The sequence below is a fragment of the Solanum stenotomum genome, chromosome 6, assembly GCF_019186545.1.
Source record: "Solanum stenotomum isolate F172 chromosome 6, ASM1918654v1, whole genome shotgun sequence".
In the NCBI taxonomy this organism is placed as follows: domain Eukaryota; kingdom Viridiplantae; phylum Streptophyta; class Magnoliopsida; order Solanales; family Solanaceae; genus Solanum; species Solanum stenotomum.
The window spans coordinates 55,671,682-55,691,476 of NC_064287.1; the positions used below are offsets into that span (position 1 = coordinate 55,671,682).

Consider the following 19,795-nt stretch of genomic DNA (forward strand, 5'->3'; position numbering starts at 1 on the left):
AAAAAAATTTAATATTCTTTTATTATTATTTATGATATATAATTCAATTTTCCTCATGCTTCAACAATTTTATTGAGTATACTGTCGTCTTGTTTATCATTTTTATATTATTAATAAGTAATAATAGGCATGAAAATAATAGCACTCGGCATGAAAAACGCTGCCCCTGCAGCGATGTGTAAGGAAAAAAAAAATTCTGACTTAAAATCGCTGCCACAACAATTTTTTTTTTTTTTTTTTTACAATGGCAGCGATTTTTAATAATAATAATAAAAACAAAATTTAACAAAATCGCTGCTGTGGCAGCGATTTTTAATAAATTTTTTTTTTTTTTTTTTTTTCACAAAATCGCTGCTGTGGCAGTGATTTTTAATTAAAAAAAATTAAAAAAATTTTTTACACGAAATCTCTGCTATTTCGTCCTTTTTGTCAGAGGAAAATCGCTGCTGATGCAGCGATTTTGCCCTTTTGGCTAGAATAAAAAGTGATGTACCCTTTTGGAATTTTTGACAATTTTTTTTACCCTTTAGGCTCCGGACTCATATAATAAGGGTCATTTGGTATAGTGTACTATAGTTAAATATAGGATTGATATTAAGTTTATACCTTAATAAAATAGTATTTGCTTGCTATTTTATTCCCTAGTACATTAGGTACATTGGTTTCGATATTAATAATAACAAACATATATTTAAGTAATAGTACATGTATTATTAAAACATTAGGTATCATGTAGATGGAAAAAAATAATACTCCTTAAACTATTTGCAATTTGCTTTAGGTACTCATCATTTATATAGTTTACTATTTAAATTATAATAGGTAGCATACATTCAAATTTTACCTCAGCTGACAAGTAAATATTTTAATTTTAAGAGTGCACATTTAGATAAACTCAACTCATTTCCACTGTATTAGTAGAACACTTCAACTTACAAATTCAAATGATCATTTAGAGTACACTTCCAAAATATGAAGCCGGAAATAGACCAATTTTATATCACCCTTCAATTCGAATTAGCAAAAGCAATATCTCCTTGCATAATATAGATTCTAAACATTGATGATCCTGGATGTGAATGAGTCGAATGACTTATCCCTCCATCTATTAGTGAACTATCTCTCCAAGGATTGTGAAAAATGTTCTAGAAATATTCTTGTTATTGCTTCGATTCATATTCCTCCAAAAGTGGATCCCGCTCTAATAGCTCCGAATAAATTAAATATGTGTGCTGAGATCGAAAACACTTTTTCACATTTTCATATATTATTAGGAGATTTCACTTGGGAAAAAAATGTTATTTATGTGTCATGTTGGTGTCGGATGTTCATGAGTCATAGTGAGAAGAAGTTGAAGTGTTCAATTGATACACGTTGAGTTGATGACTACATATTCACTCTTAAAATTAAAGACCTTACCTACCAATTGAGATCAAGTTTAAATTTATATTGATGTATATTATGCATAAACTAATTTCATATAATATATTTAATGTAATTAGCTTATTTACCTACGTGATGAATGCTTGCAAACCACTCACAAAGCATATCCAAATTTTTAGCTTATAAAGTGTCTTATAGTAACATTTTATGTACAAAAATCTTTTGATATACTCAAGGACTTTTCACTGATGTGATTGCGAAATAAACCATTGACGTGATATATAATACCCCTGCTAACAAGGAAAAATTGTTAAGAAAATAAAATAAAATTTGACATACATTTTGATCACTTGGAGAATTGAACAATAGTATGACTAATACAATGAGAAAAATCTTAGTAGTTCAGTTGATTGACTATCTGAACTTTCACCTTGTGGACGTGGGTTATACAATACTAAATTATTACTTCATCTTTTACAATGATGAGAAAATGGGAACACCTGGTAAGGTACCTCCACCATCGACAATGAGAGCATTGCCCGTTACATATTTAGAAGAATCATGAATCAAATATCGAATTACTGATGTTAAAGCTGGATCTGTGGTTCCAATATATCTCTGAGGGAGGGTTTTATAAAGAAATTTATGTAACCATTTTTGTTGAAAAAGGTTCTCTGTTATCTCAGATTTGAATATTCCTGGTGATATTGAGTTCACTTTGATCTTGTCTACTCCTAATTCAAGAGCAATTATCTGCAATTCGATCATCAAGTAGATTTATCATAATCTATAAACTAAAAATACTGACTCAACACACATAGTGAAATATCTATGTGGAAGAGAGCTAATAACAAGTCATCTCAACATACATTCATCTTTAAGTCTATAGAAATTAATTAACGTACCTTAGTGACCATGTCAAGAGCCATCTTTGAAGAAGCGTAAGCAAGAGTCCCTGGTACTATTAATTACTCGATTTAGAGCAGCTATTGAAGTTATATTAATAACAGATCCTCCACCCTGTTTAGCATCGCGCATATGTCTACAAACATATTTTGACACTAACCATGCCCCTCTTAGATTTGTCTTAAAGGTATGTTCCCACTCTTCCTCTGACAATTTGAGTGAAGAGCTCACACTATCAATATAAATTAGCCAATTTCCTATTATTATCAGTAGTAGCGGAAACAGGAATTCATACTATAAATCAACATATATGTACGTTAGTTAGCAATGTTATGTTCCACTATATATATTACCTCTAACACCGGCATTGTTAACCAAGACATCGATACGTCCAAAGGCGTCCCAAGCTATTTTTACCGCGGCCTCAATAGTAGCACCATTAGCCATGACATCAAGCTCGAGGGCGAATGCACGCGGGGCCAAGCCCTCCGAATTAATCTGGTTGCAGAGATTTGTCAGCCTGTCAACACGACGGGCTGCAGCAATGATCCTGCAACCGGCTTTTGCTAAGTCGAGACAGAATTCTAGCCCGATTCCCGAGGAGGCCCCTGTCACCATCACTACTTTCCCAGTCAGGTCTTTCCATGGCTCCATTGTTCAATTTAAATATTATGCTGAAATAATGCAATAGTGAGAGTTATATATGCAGGGTTCAAGAATCTAAGTTGGCCAGCCTAATTAGCACTATCGTACCTCGTGAACCGTAAATCCTTAAGAACAACTTGTATCAAATTATATTATAGAGTGACAGAATCAAAATTTTCATAACAGTTCAAAATATTAAAAAAGTAAACATACAATATAATATTACTAGTTGTGATTATTGTAATTAGTTTAAATACAATCATGTGGTTGAATTTTCCTAATTATAAATCTTGAAATACATCAATAATTTGTTCTAATTACAACTTGATTTATAATCCTATAATTATTAATTCACGCATTTTATAAATAAACCAACTATACACAAGGGATATAATTATTTAAGAAGTAATTATTAATACACTAGATTTAATTTAGACAAAATTGTTAACGTAGTATTGAACAAAAAATTTAGAGGCAATGTGCTTAATTGACTACTTTATGCACTATAAATTGTGTGTATATTTGGACCATTTCATGTAGCTAGTCCAATATACAAAAATACAAGCACCTCTAGATCTGTAATCGACGATATGTATTAATTAAATAACTTTGTCGTATCTGATTCTTAGTAATGAGGCCATTAGTGAAATCTGCTTTGCTAATTTTCTTAAATAACTCTCACCTGGTTAGTTTGTCAAGATGTGCAACTATTGAATGAATAAAATAAGCCAATCATTGGTAAATACGTACTAAATACTGGTAGGTAATTTCAATCATTTAATTTGGATCATGACCATATACAATTATTGATACAAGTAATAGGATTAGGAGAAATAACTATACATATGGCCTTTGTCATTTTATTGATCTGGGGACAAAATTTATATATATTCCTAGTATTGTCGGTGAATGTTTTTTCTTCCTAGTATTAGATTCCAGTTTCATGTTTCATCATTATTAAAACTTTATCCATTAGAATCTTTGTTTTATTATGTAAATAATTATTAGCAATATTTAATAAACCCCAGATAGTCACGTTGTTGTTTCCATGGTCGGTGTCTGGACCCCTAATAATTGTGACCTTTAGATTCCAATTAGATCTATGCATAATAATAAAATATACTTAATAAGCTACGTTTGTGCGCATAACCATGTTTTATTGGATTTTTCTTGTGAAAATCAAGTGAACAAAAAAGGATAAAACAAATAAATAACAGTGATAATTTTTCTTTCAATTTTCCGCCTAGTGTTCGATAAATTATAGTGATAAATTACCACCTTAAATTAATATCCTAGCGAGAGAAAATTACTCTCGATAGAAAACCAACATTATACATGTAGAGAATACTAAGAAAAAGGAGAGTACATAACCAATAGACAAATGAATATTTTTAATGACAAAGCCATTGTCACTAAGACAATAACCGATACATTAACAAGAAAAGTACTAAGAAAACTAAAAGTCATCGTCAATAAGGAAACAAACATTCTATTTTTTAGCTGTTAAATTAGGTCTTAGGCATAACTCACACCCCAAAAGCTAGCTCAAAGGGAGGATTGCCCAAGCCTTATAAGGAGTCCACCCATCTCATTAACCACCGATGTGAGACTTTTTGTCATTCTATAACACCCCACCTCACGCCCAGTGCTTAGCATCTGGTGCGTGGACAATTTTTGATTTTGGGGGCCCCAACATCGGGTGAGACGGGCCCTACTCTGATACCATGTTAAATTAGGTCTTAGGCCTAACTCACACCCCAAAAGCTAGCTCAAAGGGAGGATTGCCCAAGCCTTATAAGGAGTCCACCCATCTCATTAACCACCGATGTGGGACTTTTTGTCATTCTATAACATCAGCAAAATGTATAGGAATTCAAATGTATGTCTATACAAAATCAAAGCCAATAAACTCCACTGTATAAAACATTTTCACATATGTCTATACCGTAGCTAGAGCTCCTCTTAGCCAATCCCACTCTGATGAATCATAATGTGGCAATGAAGGGTGAGTGTGGTGTAACAAAGTTATTAACACTACAAAGCCATTCATAATTAGGAGGGGCACCCCATAGATGCATATCACCCATGTTAGCCCTTGTGTTAGAGCAACGCGAAGAATCCGTTGAGAGTTTTGTCAAAATCTGCAAAAAATAATTAATTTGTAAATAGAACAAGAAAGAAATACTTTTGGTAAAAATAGAGAAGTTTAAAAGATACCTTCTTTTAGCCTTATCTAAGCTAGAGAGTTCTCTCTTCTTCATAGAAAAAATAGAGAACAAGAGGTCTGGCCAACTCTTTTTAAAAAAGGAATAACCATATGGTATTCATAACTTAATTATTGGTTTGACTAATACTCCAGATTCTTGCGATGCAGAGAAGCGTTTTCTATTAAATAGTCAAATTTATTTGACTGAGGCCTCTGATTAAGGACGAAAATATTTCATTTACCCCATTACAACCTTTTGGTGGTCGACTAAGCTAGCCAAATTTATTCGTTAAATAAAAATAGTAGATATAAATCTGAAAATAAATTAGTATACGTTAGTAGAAAATAAAAGCGGCCATATGTATATATATATATGAGTTAAAATTTTCACTAGTTAAGATAACTCATAATATGAAGAAGTAATTAACACAATAATTTTTTTTATTAGAGTTCGCTAAAAATATGATTGTGATAATTTTAAATGAAAATAGTACAATCATGTGGCTGAATTTTCCTAGTAATAAATCATGAAATACGTCAATATGGATTTGTTCTAATTACTACTTAGTTTATAATATTTTAATGAACCCACACATTTTGACTAAGTACTATAGATATAAGCAATTTATGTAAGAAGTAATTTGTACACTTATGACGTAGCCTACTATTGGATTTGCATGCATGGTCAGAAATATGAGATTTCTGACTGTCTGCCTCCCTCGAAACTTTCCATCAGAAATTTGTGTTTTTTTCAAAAAAAAAATATAATTAATTGTTACATATAAGTAGATATTTATTTTATTGCATAATGACGGATTTAACAATACAATAGTAACAACTAAAACCAACATTTAACAATAAAATACAACAAAAACACACAATTATTCAAAATACTTGCACCTTCTTAATTAGGTTAAAACATTTAACCAATTCCAAGTAATTGGTATTCTACTTTCAAAGCTTGTTTTTATACCAATAAACACCTCTACCTTGAGATCCTTCATCCTTTTCCACATAGATGCACTCCTTTGTATCCCTCCACATTGCCTTTATAATTGGTGTATCATCAACTTGGTAGTAATCTCCTAGCAATGGTTTAATAGCGTTGGTCGCCTCCATTGCATGGTAATGTGATATGTATGAGAATATATGATGCAAAACATGAGTATCTGTAACATTATGGAACACCTTATTTAGTATACCATAGTCTCTATCTACCGTAGCTAAAGCTCCTCTTAGATAATCCCACTCTGATGAATCATAATGTGGCAATGAAGCATGAGTGTGGTGCATAAGAGTGATCAGCACTATAAATCCATTCACAATTAGGAGAGGCACTCCATAGATGCATAGAACCCAAGTTAGCCCTTGTTTCATAGCAAGGCGGTATAATACATAAGTAGTTGCAATCACACCTGCATCTGAAATGTAGATTTGCATTCTCTCGCGATTAGAATATAATGGGCTATTTGGATCGTAGTGACATGTAAAACGTTCATATTTTTTGCCTGAAATATTGAACATCAAGTATAAAGGCCAGGCAAAAGTGAGGGTGAAGGCAAGTACGAATACTCGTCCTAATGGATTGTTCAAGTATTTGTAGTACCATCTTAGTTTGGATTTAAACCTAGGTATGTAAACTTCATCATTCTCAAGGGAACCAGTGTTGGCATGATGACGACGATGACTATGTTTCCATGCAAAGTATGGTGTTAAAAGTGCAGAGTGGAAGATAAGACCAACAGTGTCATCTACCCATTGGTAATCACTAAAGCCATGATGACCACATTCATGGCCAATGACCCATATTCCAGTGGAAACACAACCTTGCGCGATCCAATAAGCAGGCCATGCAAGGTAAGTTAATGGGGATGGAAGGAGGTGGAAGTAAGTGTTGGCAATATAATAGAAGATGGAGACAAGTATGAGATCTTGAATAAGATAAGAGAAGGAGCGAATTAGAGATCGTTGGAAGCAGTGAGGTGGAATGGCCTTCTTGACATCGCCAAGTGTAAAAGGGGGCTTTGAAGATGGAACTCTTTGGAGATGATTTTTCTTTTGTTCATTTTTAGTTGTTGGAGTAGACATATTTCCACCAGCTCCCATGGTATTCTCCTGTCTCTTGATCAATCCTAAAATCTGCATCAATTAAGTTTAACTCAAATTAATGTTGGTTTACTATTATATATAGTTATAATATAAAACAATTAAGCATTAAGTAAATATGAAATGTATTAAACAGAACTTAGAACAATTCAACCATGGCAAATCAAACATAAATGTTTCATAAGGAAAAGAAAATATTAAGGTTCATAGTTTTTGATATAATGATAAGCGCTTAATCTAAATTAAAGCCAAGATCAAAAGAGACAATTCTTGTAGACTTACTCTTTAATTTTGTTTAAGAAAAAGAGATGAGATGCCTTAACTCTGATGAGGGGTTTCTCACTTAGTGAAAATATTGTGTGTATATATAATGGCTATACATGGGAGCCACTAGCCATCCTCTTTTGACCAATCCATGCACACACTTGCCAATTAATTGTCGATTAATGTAATATAATTTAACTTTGAAAATTGCGATTTATAGTACTTTTCATATAGTTTTTAAATTATTTAAAATATCAATTAATGTAATCTAATTTAACTTTGAAAATTAATCAAATTGACTTTTGAAAAGTGCAATATGACAAATAAAAGTGGAAGGAGGGAGTATAATTAAGTCTAGGGTTGTTCATGGTTATGGTTAAAAAAGCAAATCGAACCACAATTCGAACCAAACCGATTTAAAAAACCGATATTTGGTTTGATTTGGTTTTAAGATTTGAAAAACCGATACTATTTGGTTTGATTTTGGTTTTACTAAAAAATAACCAAATCGAACCGATAAATTATATATATAAATGTTATAATTATTTATATATTATTCATAAATAAAATATAAATATTTTGTTAAATTTTAAGTAATTTAAGTCTTTAACTTTACCATTTTCTCAAGCACAACACTTAAAATTTTAGCCCATCTATTACAATCATAAGTCCAAGTCCATCAAAATTCATTACATTAGTCTTTACCTACCATACATTTCATAAGATAGTTACACCTTCTCTTAATTGAATCACTTTGTTCGTGTAATGATAACTTTAGTATTGTTTTATTGCTTAATTGAACCAACAATAGTTTTTCAGTAGATTGTTCATGTACTAGGTGTTTGTACATCAAGATACGTATGTCCTAAAAAATTTATTACTTTCAAACTGAAAAAACCAGAAAAACCGAACCAAACCATCAATAACCAAATTGACGGTTATTTTTTTCATTTTGTTTGGTTTTAGATATTTAAAAAATCAACTAGATTGGTTTGGTTTTAATTTTGACCAATAATCAATATATCCAAACCGAACCATGAACCGCCCTAATTAAGTCTATTCTGAAATGGATATATGTATCTGGGTTATGAAATTTTAGGGATTCAAATTAAATTTCAAAAGAGCAGCTTATACGATGCTGAATTAGCGCCAATTGATACAATTGTGTTGCTGCTGAGCGGAGCAAGGCCATTTTCAACCACTACCATTGATCTCCTCACTGTCTTTCCGATTTCTTTACCTCAACCACGCTTCTATTATGTTGCACAACAAAACAGTAGTCTAACTGTAGTTAAAGGCTTTGGTTAGTAAATTAATCTAGTCCATTAAATATATAAGTAGACACGTGTAATAAATTTAAAGGCCTACTGGAGGCATTGGAGGAGATTCCCACTGGGCTGGATCCAAACCCGGTAAATTTAATCTATTTCCATGTATATTTTGATTTAATAGGTGAGAAAAGAAAAAATAACAATGTTTTCATAGAAAAAAAATAGAAAATTTCTCTTGAGAATTTGTTTTCCACCATATATTTTTTTTTAGTGATCTGGTTAAATGGAAATGAGAGGGGGATTCATAATCTATAACACAAATTTTTTAGTAATTCATAGTGAGAAAAACGGTTGGTTTTGATGGTGGAGCCATTTTCCTGGCAATTTCATCCATGTATATATACTACATCGCAATTGGAAAAAATAAAATGGATTATTGTATAAGTTAATTATACGCGTACATGACTATTCTGGAAATTAAAATAGAAAACGAACAAGGAACAAATTAATGATGCAATTTTTTTGTACATAATTATTAATTTTCTTAATACATTATAAGGCCTCCAACTTTAATAATGGCAGATCAATAAACTGACAAGGTGGCTAGAGTTATTTAAGAATGTAATTAAGTACAGATTACCGGCATGGGTTGCGGTTGTTAACATCCAATATACCTAATATTTTCAAAATTCGTAATCATTAAGTTTTATTTATTCAATAGTTCAAAATACATCTTTTATAATTTTAAATAAGTTTATTGATATTTATCTTTATTTGTCAAAATTTCAGGATTTTTTATCAATTAATTTTAATTACATTATTTTTTGTCACAGTCGGTTGACTACGTTCAAATATTTGTTCATTTTGATTAAATCATTGTTTCTGTTAAATTACATTTTTTACATATCATTAGTTACGTTCATTTCATTTTATTCGTTATATTTGTTAATATTCATTTTGATATTTTGCACATTCTAGAAATTCATTCAAATATAGATAAGTTTCATACACAGATATTTTATTAACTAGTGATTTTGGCTCATAGTTTTAAGATAATGATATTGTACTATTGGTGGTTTTCGATTTTCTATTTAAGCTATTTCTTAGTCATTAAGTTAGGGTGGTGGATAAGATTTAGGGATAATTTTTAAATTTTTTTAGTCTTTAGGAATTTGTTATAGTATTCATAATTTTCCGTCATAATCTGATATATTGTGTGTTTAATGAAAATTTTAATTCTGTCATTTGATACAAGTTGTTCTTAAGAATTTACAGTTCACGAGGTACGATAGTGCCAACTTAGATTCTTGTACTCTTGCATATATAATTTAGGACTACATAGTCCTAAATTTTGAACAAAATTCCACGTGCTTGACTATTCGTGCACTTAAAGTGGGTGACTCAAATAGCAACCAAATACTAATTTATTAATGAATAATAATTTAATATCAATCTACAACTATACATTAAAGAAAATCAAATAAACATTACTGTATATCCAATAAAAATAGGGAAAATTGTATATAATGGCAAACTAATAATTCAANTGATATGCAAAAAATTGCAACTTATAGTATTTTTCGTATAGTTTTTGAATATCTAATTTTTTAAAAAGAAATATCGAATTAACGTAATCTAATTTAACTTTAAAAATTAGTCAAATTGACTTTCGAAAAGTGCAACATGACAAATAAAAGTGGACAGAGGGAGTAATGAATAATAATTGAATATCAATCTACAACTATACATTAAAGTAAATCAAATAAACATTACTGTATATCCAATAAAAATATAATAATGGCCCAAATGATAGTTACTAAATTTAAAGTACTTGTACTAGGAGGGTTTTTTCTTCTTTTCTTTAATCAACATGTACTAGGTAGATATTAAACCACTTTGTCCTAAATAAGTTTAATTTGTGCAAGTTACAAAATTTAAAAATACATAGACATACGGTTAAACTTAACCCCAATATACACAAACTTATTCATTGATCAGCTAATTAAATACGTCAACTTGATACAGATATATCTCGTGAATTATCAGACAAGACATGACAAAATATTTGTCTTCCAATAATTGCATGATATGTTATTATATTCTTGTTAGAATGTGTGTTGATATATCTTATAATTAAGATCGATCGATCGATTCACGCTAGTGACTAGTTGTTTAGCATAATTATTTGATATTGTTGGCACCTACTACATATAAATTGTAATACCTTAAAAATACATTTTCCAGTAGCTAGTCGACTATATTGACTAAAGATTAAACAAAAAAGTAATTGTGCCAATTATAAAATTGGGAGAAGGATATTGCGTAAGATTACGGAAACTAATTAAACGTTTTTACGTTGAAAGTGCCATTTGATTTATTTTATTTTAAAAAAAACAAATTAAAGTTTCATTTACCATAATTTAGTTAAGGGGTAAGTATAGCTCATAAATAATGGACAGGATGGAGTATAGCTTATTAACAGGAAAAAGTGATAAGAGCCTTAGGTCCGTTCAGTTTAGGTAGAGTTAGTAAACTTCACTTGTAAATAAAGATGGTAACCATTTGATTCTAACAAGTGGTATCAGAGTTAAGGTTATGAGTTCGATTCTCAAGAACAACATAGTTGCATGACTCAACATGAGACAAGTATTAGAATGAAGAATGTTAGGTAACGTTAACATTCTACGTACCTATGAAGAGACTATAGGCACTTAGTAGATATTAGACTTAATTAAGGCGTCATGACCCAATCTCAGATTCGTGACGGACATCATTGACAACATCTCCCCTATCGAACGAACCTTAACCTCAAATATCAAATATATTTGGAAAGGGGAGATGTTGGATGCCGATCAACAATCAATAACGACAATAACATCATTATAATTAATACTATATCACAAAGACACAAACTGAGAATTTTCAAAATCTAAAGAAAGTTCATTTTATATGGGACAAACTTAGGATGACAAAGTTGAAAAAAAGAGGTTACTTTAATTTTGAAATCTTAAGTTTTCTTGTGAATACTTTATAGTAAAAAAAATTAATACTTAAGAAGAGAAAATAAGGTAACTTTAATTTCCCTCAATTCATACAATACAAAAAAGAATGGACTTTTAGGAGTAGTCCGATTGGAAAAGTAAAATGATATATTTGGACTCAACCAATTATGAGTAGGGTCGGGTATAAAATATCGAAAATCGAATTAATGAATCGAATAAATTTTTTTGGTTATTTGGTATGGTATCGGGAGTAAAATTTTAGAATTATGGTATTCGAGTTTGGGTTGGGTATGAGACATTATAACCATTTGGTATTCAGTATTTTCTAAATATCAAATTATTTACTTATTGAGGGTCATATATCACAACATATCAATTACTCATTTGTACAAGTCCAAAGAGAAAGTTAAAGAATAAGCATGAATAATCCAAATACATGTCTTTTAGTTGTATCAATCTGTTTTTCTTGATATCTTCTTATTTGTTGATCTTCTATTATATCGTGCGTCCACATAAAAAAAATAGAAATAATTAGAGAAATAGTATTTTCTCAACTTTCACTTTGACTAACATCTATTTTAAGGAATTAGTTATATTGGAGACATTTGACTGAAATTGAGCACGAGGAGTGGCAGACTTGACGACCTCTACCTTATTACTAATTAAAATTAAAAAGATAAATACACTATGTATAAAGTGCAATTCCCTTCTTTCAAAATTCATCAAGTTAAAAACTATTTTTAAAAAAATAAATAGGAACATGTATAGGAGATTTCAATTTAATGTTCTGCGAAGGTATATATGGTTAAATTTTAAAATAAAATATATTCATTAAATTTAGTAATAAATTCATGACATGTATTATTTCTCATACAAATTTTTCATCGTTCAATTATGACTAATTAATGTATTCTCACTTTTATCTTTTATTTGTTCTAATTATATTTCTTTTAATTAATTCACACATTTTGACTATTGGTAGACAATGATATACATATAATTATTTAATAAATTAGTACACTTACATAGTCCTAAATTTTGATAAAGTAGTTAACGTAGCATTGAACAAAATTAGAGACCACGTGCTTGACTATTCGTGCACTTAGGTCACGTTTGGTCATGCGATATGGTATCATGATATGGAATCATGATATGGTATCATGATATGGAATCATGAGATGAAATTGAAGGTTTGTTTGGACATGCGATATGGAATTTTTGTGTTGTATATTTTCTCATAAACATAAAAATCTCATAAGTTGTAAAACTATTAAAATAGCCCCAATTGTTTATTCAATCTGATCAAATAAACAAAAAATTATAAAATCGCATAATAAATTAGTACAAAGTTATTTGTTCTCCACTTAAGTAATTGTTTCATCTAACTTTAATTTAATAAAAAAAATTGAACATAAATTGTAGTGTACTAGTCTTTAATATAATTCTCCCACATAGTACGTACAATTTCTCACGTTGAACTTGCATTTCTCGATCATGTGACCGAGAAGACGAACCAACATTGTTACTGTGAGCCATTTGTTGGTCAATATCCTCCGCAACTATATCTTCATGATCATAGACCATAAATATTTCATCACTACTTTGGTATTCTCGCAAATAATTATGTAACACTGCACAAGCTATAACAATTTTCACTTGTGTATCAATATCATAATGGTTCATGCCTTGTTTCAGCATTCAAAATTTATTTTTCCAAGCTCCAAAAGTCTGTTCAATCACATTGCACAGAGATGAATGCCTATAATTAAATAGTTCTTTGGCATTTTGAGGCTCTCTTTCACTTCCTCGGTAATCTTGCAAAGGATAGCGTAGTCCTTTGTATGGAGTTGAAAATCCTTTTGTGTTTCGAAAACCAGCATCAACAACATAATATTTATCTACCAAAAAATATTTTATAAAGAATTACTAAAAGCATATGTGACGTAAATGAGACAACTTTGTGTAAATAAATAATATTTATTCTAAGGATGTAATTTAAAGTTACCATGTGGCGAAAATGGAAATTGTGACGTTGGTTCAACAAGTGCATTTTCAAGTACTTTACTATCATGTGCAGTACCTTCCCAACCAGTAACAACAAAGGTAAATTGCATATCAAAATCACAAGCACATAAGACATTTTGTGATGTTCTTCCTTTGCGATTATGATATGCTTGTTGCACCGCTGTAGGAACCTCCCATTCTATATATGTTTCATCAATCGCAGCACAATCCTACCAAATAAAAAACGGAAAATGATCATATTTATCCTTCGTCATACTTTTTTGATATATTTGTCCTTACCATCCAACTTTGGGTACATATTTGCCCTTATACAGTTAACTTATCATGTCACCATTTTTATTAGTTTATGTGGCGCCTACAAGGACTCCATGTGTATATACTTTTATTATAATAAAAACATTATTTTCTATTTTGTATTATATCTGACCCAACCAATGTGAAGACCCATTAATAAAATCCGACCCATTAGTAAAATCCAACCCAATTAATGTGAAAATCCATCCGCCCTAAATTCATTAACCATTAGCCCTAATTTTTCACTTTTTCTTCAACAAAATTTCATTCCTAACTTTCTCAGTAGATTTTGCCCTCACTCTTCCTTCCTTTCTTCCTCATCCACAATCGAAGTTTTCTTCTCTCTGTTGACGAAAGACGGTGACTTTTGTAGGTACTCTAATCTTATGCTTTCTTGTGAGGTGTGAGTTAAAGTGACTATATGTTGGTGAGAATAATAAATTTTATGTCGGTGACAATAATAAATTTTAAAAAGTAATGATGTGATTATAAATTTTATTTACATATGAAACAAATAGTTAGTAGATATAAATGTGGGGCTGTTTTAACAAAATTATAAACTCATGGATCAATTATTGTATTAAAATATCTCAAATCATGATATGGAATCACCATATAATTCCATATCATGGTTTTTGGAGAATATGGTATCACCTCTCATGATATGGAATCAGCGTAAAATCGCATGTTCAAACACTGATTCCATCTCACGATACCATATCGTGATATCAACCAAATACTAATTTATTAATGAATAATAATTTAACATCAATCTTCAACTATACATTATTAAATCAAAAAAACCTTACTGTATATCCAATAGAAATATATAATAATGACCCAAATGATAGTTACTAAATTTAAAAAGTACTTGTACTAGGAAGGTTTTTTTTTTTTTTTTATCAACATGTACTAGGTAGGTATTAAACCACTTTGTTTGTCCTAAATAAGTTTGTAGAAGTTTCAGAATTTCAAAATACATATACATACGGTTAAACTTAACCCCAACTATTAACTTGATACACAAACTTATTTATTGATCAACTAATTAAATACGTCAACTAGGTCCAAGTGTATCTCGTGAATTATCATATGTACGTGACAAAATATTTATCTTTCAATAATTGCATGACATGTTCTTATATTCTCGCTAGGATGCATGTGTGTTGATATATCTTATAATTTAGATCAGATTCACATTGGTGACTAGTTGTTTATAGATTACAAGTTTGAATAATATTATTTGATGTTGTTGGCACATACTACATATACCTGAAACAATACATTTTTTGAGTAGTCGATTATATTGACTAAAGATTAAACAAAGAAGTAATTGTGCCAATTATAAAATTGGGGAGAAGGATATTGCGTAAGATTACGGAAACTAAAACGTTTTTACGTTGAAAGTGCCATTTGAATTTTTTTAAAAAACAAATTAAAGTTTCATTTACCATAATTTAACTAAGGGGTAAGTACTATAGCCCATAAACATAAATAATGGACAGGATGGGAATCTAGCTTAGTAATAGGAAAAAATTGATTTAGAGACTTAGGTTCATTAAATTTAGGTAGAGTTTGAAAATTTCACTTTAAGCGTTTGATTCTAACAAGTGGTATCAGAGTTAAGGTCATGAGTTCGATTCTCAAGAGCAACACGATGCATGAGACAAGTATTGGAAGGAAGAATGTTGGGTAACGTTAACATCTTGTTTATGAGATTATAATTCGTGACCGGCATCATTGACAACATCTCCCCTTATCGGACGAAACCTTAACCTCGAATATCAACTTGGATGCCGGTCAAGTTGATCTTGTGAACTTAATAACACTATCATCTCAACAATCAAATAACGACAATTAATCAATATATCACAAAGTGAGAATTTTGAAAATCTAGAAAAAGTTCATTTTATATGTAAATGGGACAAACTAAGGATGACAAAGTTGAAAAAAAGAGGTTACTCTAATTTTGAAATCTTAAGTTGGATGCGAATACTTTATAGTCGATCTTTTTAGTACTTTTAAGAAGAGAAAATAAGGTAACTTTCCCTTTATTCATACAAAATACAAAAAAGAAAGGACTTTTAGGAGTAGTCCAATTAGAAAGCCCAATTATGCAACTTACTTTCCTTTTTAGTCAGTCTAAAAAAAATGATATATTTCTATAATAAGTAACAATTTAACTATAAAATGTCTATTTTACCCTTGATGAAGTGATTTACCGCCACACAAATTTCTATCATTTATTTTGGATCACAAGTTTTAAAAGTCTTCATCTCTTTCTTAAACTTTGTGCCGAGTCAAATTACCTCACATAACAATGGGACAGAGGGAGTACAAATTATGAGTAATCTTAATAAACGTATTTTGGGGGATTTAACTTTAACTTTCACTTTCACTTTGACTAAGATTTATTTTTAAGGAATTAATCAATGATAGATTAATTATATTGGAAATATTTGACTGAAATTGAGCACGGGGAGTGATGGGGGCTTGACAATGACCTCTTTATGAATCAAAATCTAAACCATAAATACATTTAAGATCTAACCTCTTAAAAACATTGATGAATATACACTTGCATTACAAACAACATAATCACAGATTTGAATCAATATTCAGATCTCTTCAAGTGTGACCAAGACTAGGAATCAAGCTTTAATTTCAAGCATGAGAAAAAACGTACTGCATCTATAAAATAATCCTACTAATAATAATGATTCATTTATTAAATTTACCCAACGAACATGCAATGTACTGCATGAAACTGCCAATATAATCTTATGCCCACCTTTATTTACTTTTTGGATATTAAATCTTTTTCAAATCTGCCATGTTTGAACAAATTAAAGTATTGGCCAAACCAACCATCAAAGGGGTGTCATATGATGGATAGAACTCTTTCCTGGGTTTCGAGTTTGAGCTATGAATACGTATAATTAATAATATAATTATAAATAGCGCTTTGTTAAATAGATGGTAAGAAGCGTTTCCCCTTGGAAAGGCCTTACACAAGGCGAATTTGAACTAGTCAGACCAATGAGTTATGACTTACGAATATAGAAAGGTCCAAGAATTATACTAAAGAGGTTCAAATTCTTCAAGGATTTTAGCACTGAAGTCTCTATTGTATTACTCCCTCCATCCCAATTTATGTGACACTTTTCGGATTTCGAGATTCAAACAAGTGTATCTTTGATCGTAAATTTTTCATATATCTTTTAATTATTTTGAATTATCAATTAATGTGACTTATAGTGCTTTTTACGTAGTTTACAAATATATAAATTTCATTTCAAAAAAATTGAAGATTTCAGGCACAAATTTCTGGTCAAACTTTAACTGTTTGACTCTCGAAAACGAAAAGTGTCACATGAATTGAGACAGAGAGAATATTAAAATTATGAGTTCAGATGTAAACTGTTTATAGTTTGTTACAACATTAATAAACTTTTACGTATAAATTTATGTTTTACATTGAAAATACTGAATTCAGATGAACTAGACAGATATGGCAATAATACATCTACCTCTTGTAAAATAAAATAAAATAGAAGGGTTAGGGCCAGACCATTGGGCTCTCGTTTTCTACAATATCTATAAAAACCAAGAGAATGTGGGAGACTGAAATATCCAACTTTTAGGTAATTAAACGCTAAAAGAAGATCTCTTTTGAACTTTGAGGTATTCAATTTAATTCCTTTCTTTTCATAACAAAAATTTCATCTTTATTTACAAAATAAATACCATTTTTATGAACCATGATGATTTGAAGCTAATTTAATTTAATTTAATTATTGCAGATTTAGGATTAAGCAAAAATGGGAGCTGGTGGTAATATGTCTAATCCAACAACTAAAAATGAACGAAAGAAAAATCCTTTCGAAAGAGTGCCAAGTTCAAAGCCCCCTTTTACAATTGGTGATATCAAGAAGGCTATCCCTCCTCATTGCTTTCAACGCTCTCTCATTCGCTCCTCCTCCTATCTTATTCACGATCTCATACTTACCTTCATCTTCTACTACATCGCCACCACTTACTTCCACCTCCTTCCATCCCCGTATTCTTACCTTGCATGGCCTATTTATTGGATCGTTCAAGGTTGTGTTTGCACCGCCCTTTGGGTCATTGCCCATGAATGTGGCCACCAATCCTTTAGTGATTATCAATGGATAAATGACACTATTGGTTTTATCCTCCACTCTTCACTTTTAACACCATACTTCTCATGGAAATATAGTCATCGTCGTCATCACTCCAATACTAATTCCCTTGAGCATGATGAAAATCATGTGCCCAAACTTGAAGTCAAATTAAAATGGTACACAAAATTATACGTGAATAATCCACTAGGACGATTATTATTAATTGCATTCACACTCACTGCTGGCTTACCTTTATACTATACCATCAATATAGCCGGTAGACCTTATGATCGCTTTGCAAGTCATTTTGATCCATATAGCCCTATTTACAATGACCGTGAAAGGCTACAAATTTACATCTCAGATGTAGGTGTAATTGCAATTATTTATTTATTATATCGCGTTGCTCTAACACAAGGGCTAACTTGGGTTATATGCATCTATGGGGTACCCCTTGTAATTGTGAATGGATTCATAGTGTTAATAACTTTACTACATCACACTCATGCTTCATTGCCACATTATGATTCATCGGAGTGGAGTTGGCTTAGAGGAGCTCTAGCTACAGTAGATAGAGACTATGGTGTTCTAAATAAGGTGTTTCATCATATCGTAGATACACACGTTCTACATCATCTATTTTCAAGTATACCACATTATCATGCTATGGAGGCAACCAAGGCTATCAAGCCATTACTAGGAGAATACTACCAATTTGATGGAACTCCATTTTACAAAGCAATATGGAGAGATTTTAATGAGTGTCAATATGTGGAGAAAGATGAAGGATCTGAAGATCAAGGCATTTTCTGGTATACAAATTACAACATATAATATTCATCAATAACTACTTAACTAGAATAATTGGCTAAATGTTTGCCAATTCATGAGTACGTTGTTGTTAGTATTTTGTATTATGTATTTTCATAATAATAGTGTATTTGTATTGTTACTTTTGTTAAGTCATTGCAAATAATGTTAAAACAATCAATTTATTGTTGATGCACTATAATTTCAAATTTCAAGTTTCAACTTATTCGAAACATGTGTGAATCCCTTTGGATTTAACCCAAACTATACCAACAAGGCATAAACAGTTGTACATATTAACATATAAGCACATTCTAAATTAAACGCAATTAAAATAAGAATACTCAAAATGAAAGGTGGGATTGTTATACTAATTTCTTTTTTTTTGAGTGTGTTTTACCAATAAGGGCTATTTAATTACCTTTTTTTATTATTTAAAAAAACGAAGACTCGAGAATCTATAACACCTTAATATCTGAGCTAGGAGTCTTTTAATTCTTTTAGAGATTTGTAATCATGTTGAATTTTTTTAGTGTTAGAGAACTAAAACATATAATTATAATATAAATATTGGATTAATTGAGAAAGGTCCAAATAAGTCGGTATTTATGGGTATATAGTGAGAATTCAGATATTCTCAACTTAATTTGAGATTGAGGTATTGCAATATAAAGTAAGTAAAAAAGTTTGTATGATTATATTTGGACATTTATTTGTAGCTTTTAATTTGAAAAGAAG

The 19,795-nt window shown here is 30.6% G+C and overlaps 2 protein-coding genes and 1 pseudogene across 2 annotated transcripts; 1 reads left to right on the forward strand and 2 right to left on the reverse strand.

The window, feature by feature from the left end:
- Positions 1-1,741: 1,741 nt before the first annotated feature.
- On the reverse strand, positions 1,742-2,949 carry LOC125866606 (uncharacterized; annotated as a pseudogene).
- Positions 2,950-5,915: 2,966 nt separating this feature from the next.
- On the reverse strand, positions 5,916-7,273 carry LOC125866590 (delta(12)-fatty-acid desaturase FAD2-like). The gene has a single exon (XM_049546866.1). It carries the CDS (start codon positions 7,244-7,246, stop codon positions 6,095-6,097), a length of 1,152 nt encoding a protein of 383 aa, XP_049402823.1. The 5' UTR covers positions 7,247-7,273; the 3' UTR covers positions 5,916-6,094.
- A 10,638-nt stretch (positions 7,274-17,911) lies between these two features.
- LOC125866588 (delta(12)-fatty-acid desaturase FAD2-like) lies at positions 17,912-19,203 on the forward strand. Its single transcript, XM_049546864.1, has one exon. It carries the CDS (start codon positions 17,924-17,926, stop codon positions 19,079-19,081), a length of 1,158 nt encoding a protein of 385 aa, XP_049402821.1. The 5' UTR covers positions 17,912-17,923; the 3' UTR covers positions 19,082-19,203.
- The last annotated feature ends 592 nt before the right edge of the window (positions 19,204-19,795 follow it).

What these genes read in the sequence shown, in the direction of transcription:
- LOC125866590 (XM_049546866.1), bottom strand. Translation starts at nt 7,246, where the DNA reads ATGGGAGCTGGTGGAAATATGTCTACTCCAACAACTAAAAATGAACAA.
- LOC125866588 (XM_049546864.1), top strand. Translation starts at nt 17,924, where the DNA reads ATGGGAGCTGGTGGTAATATGTCTAATCCAACAACTAAAAATGAACGA.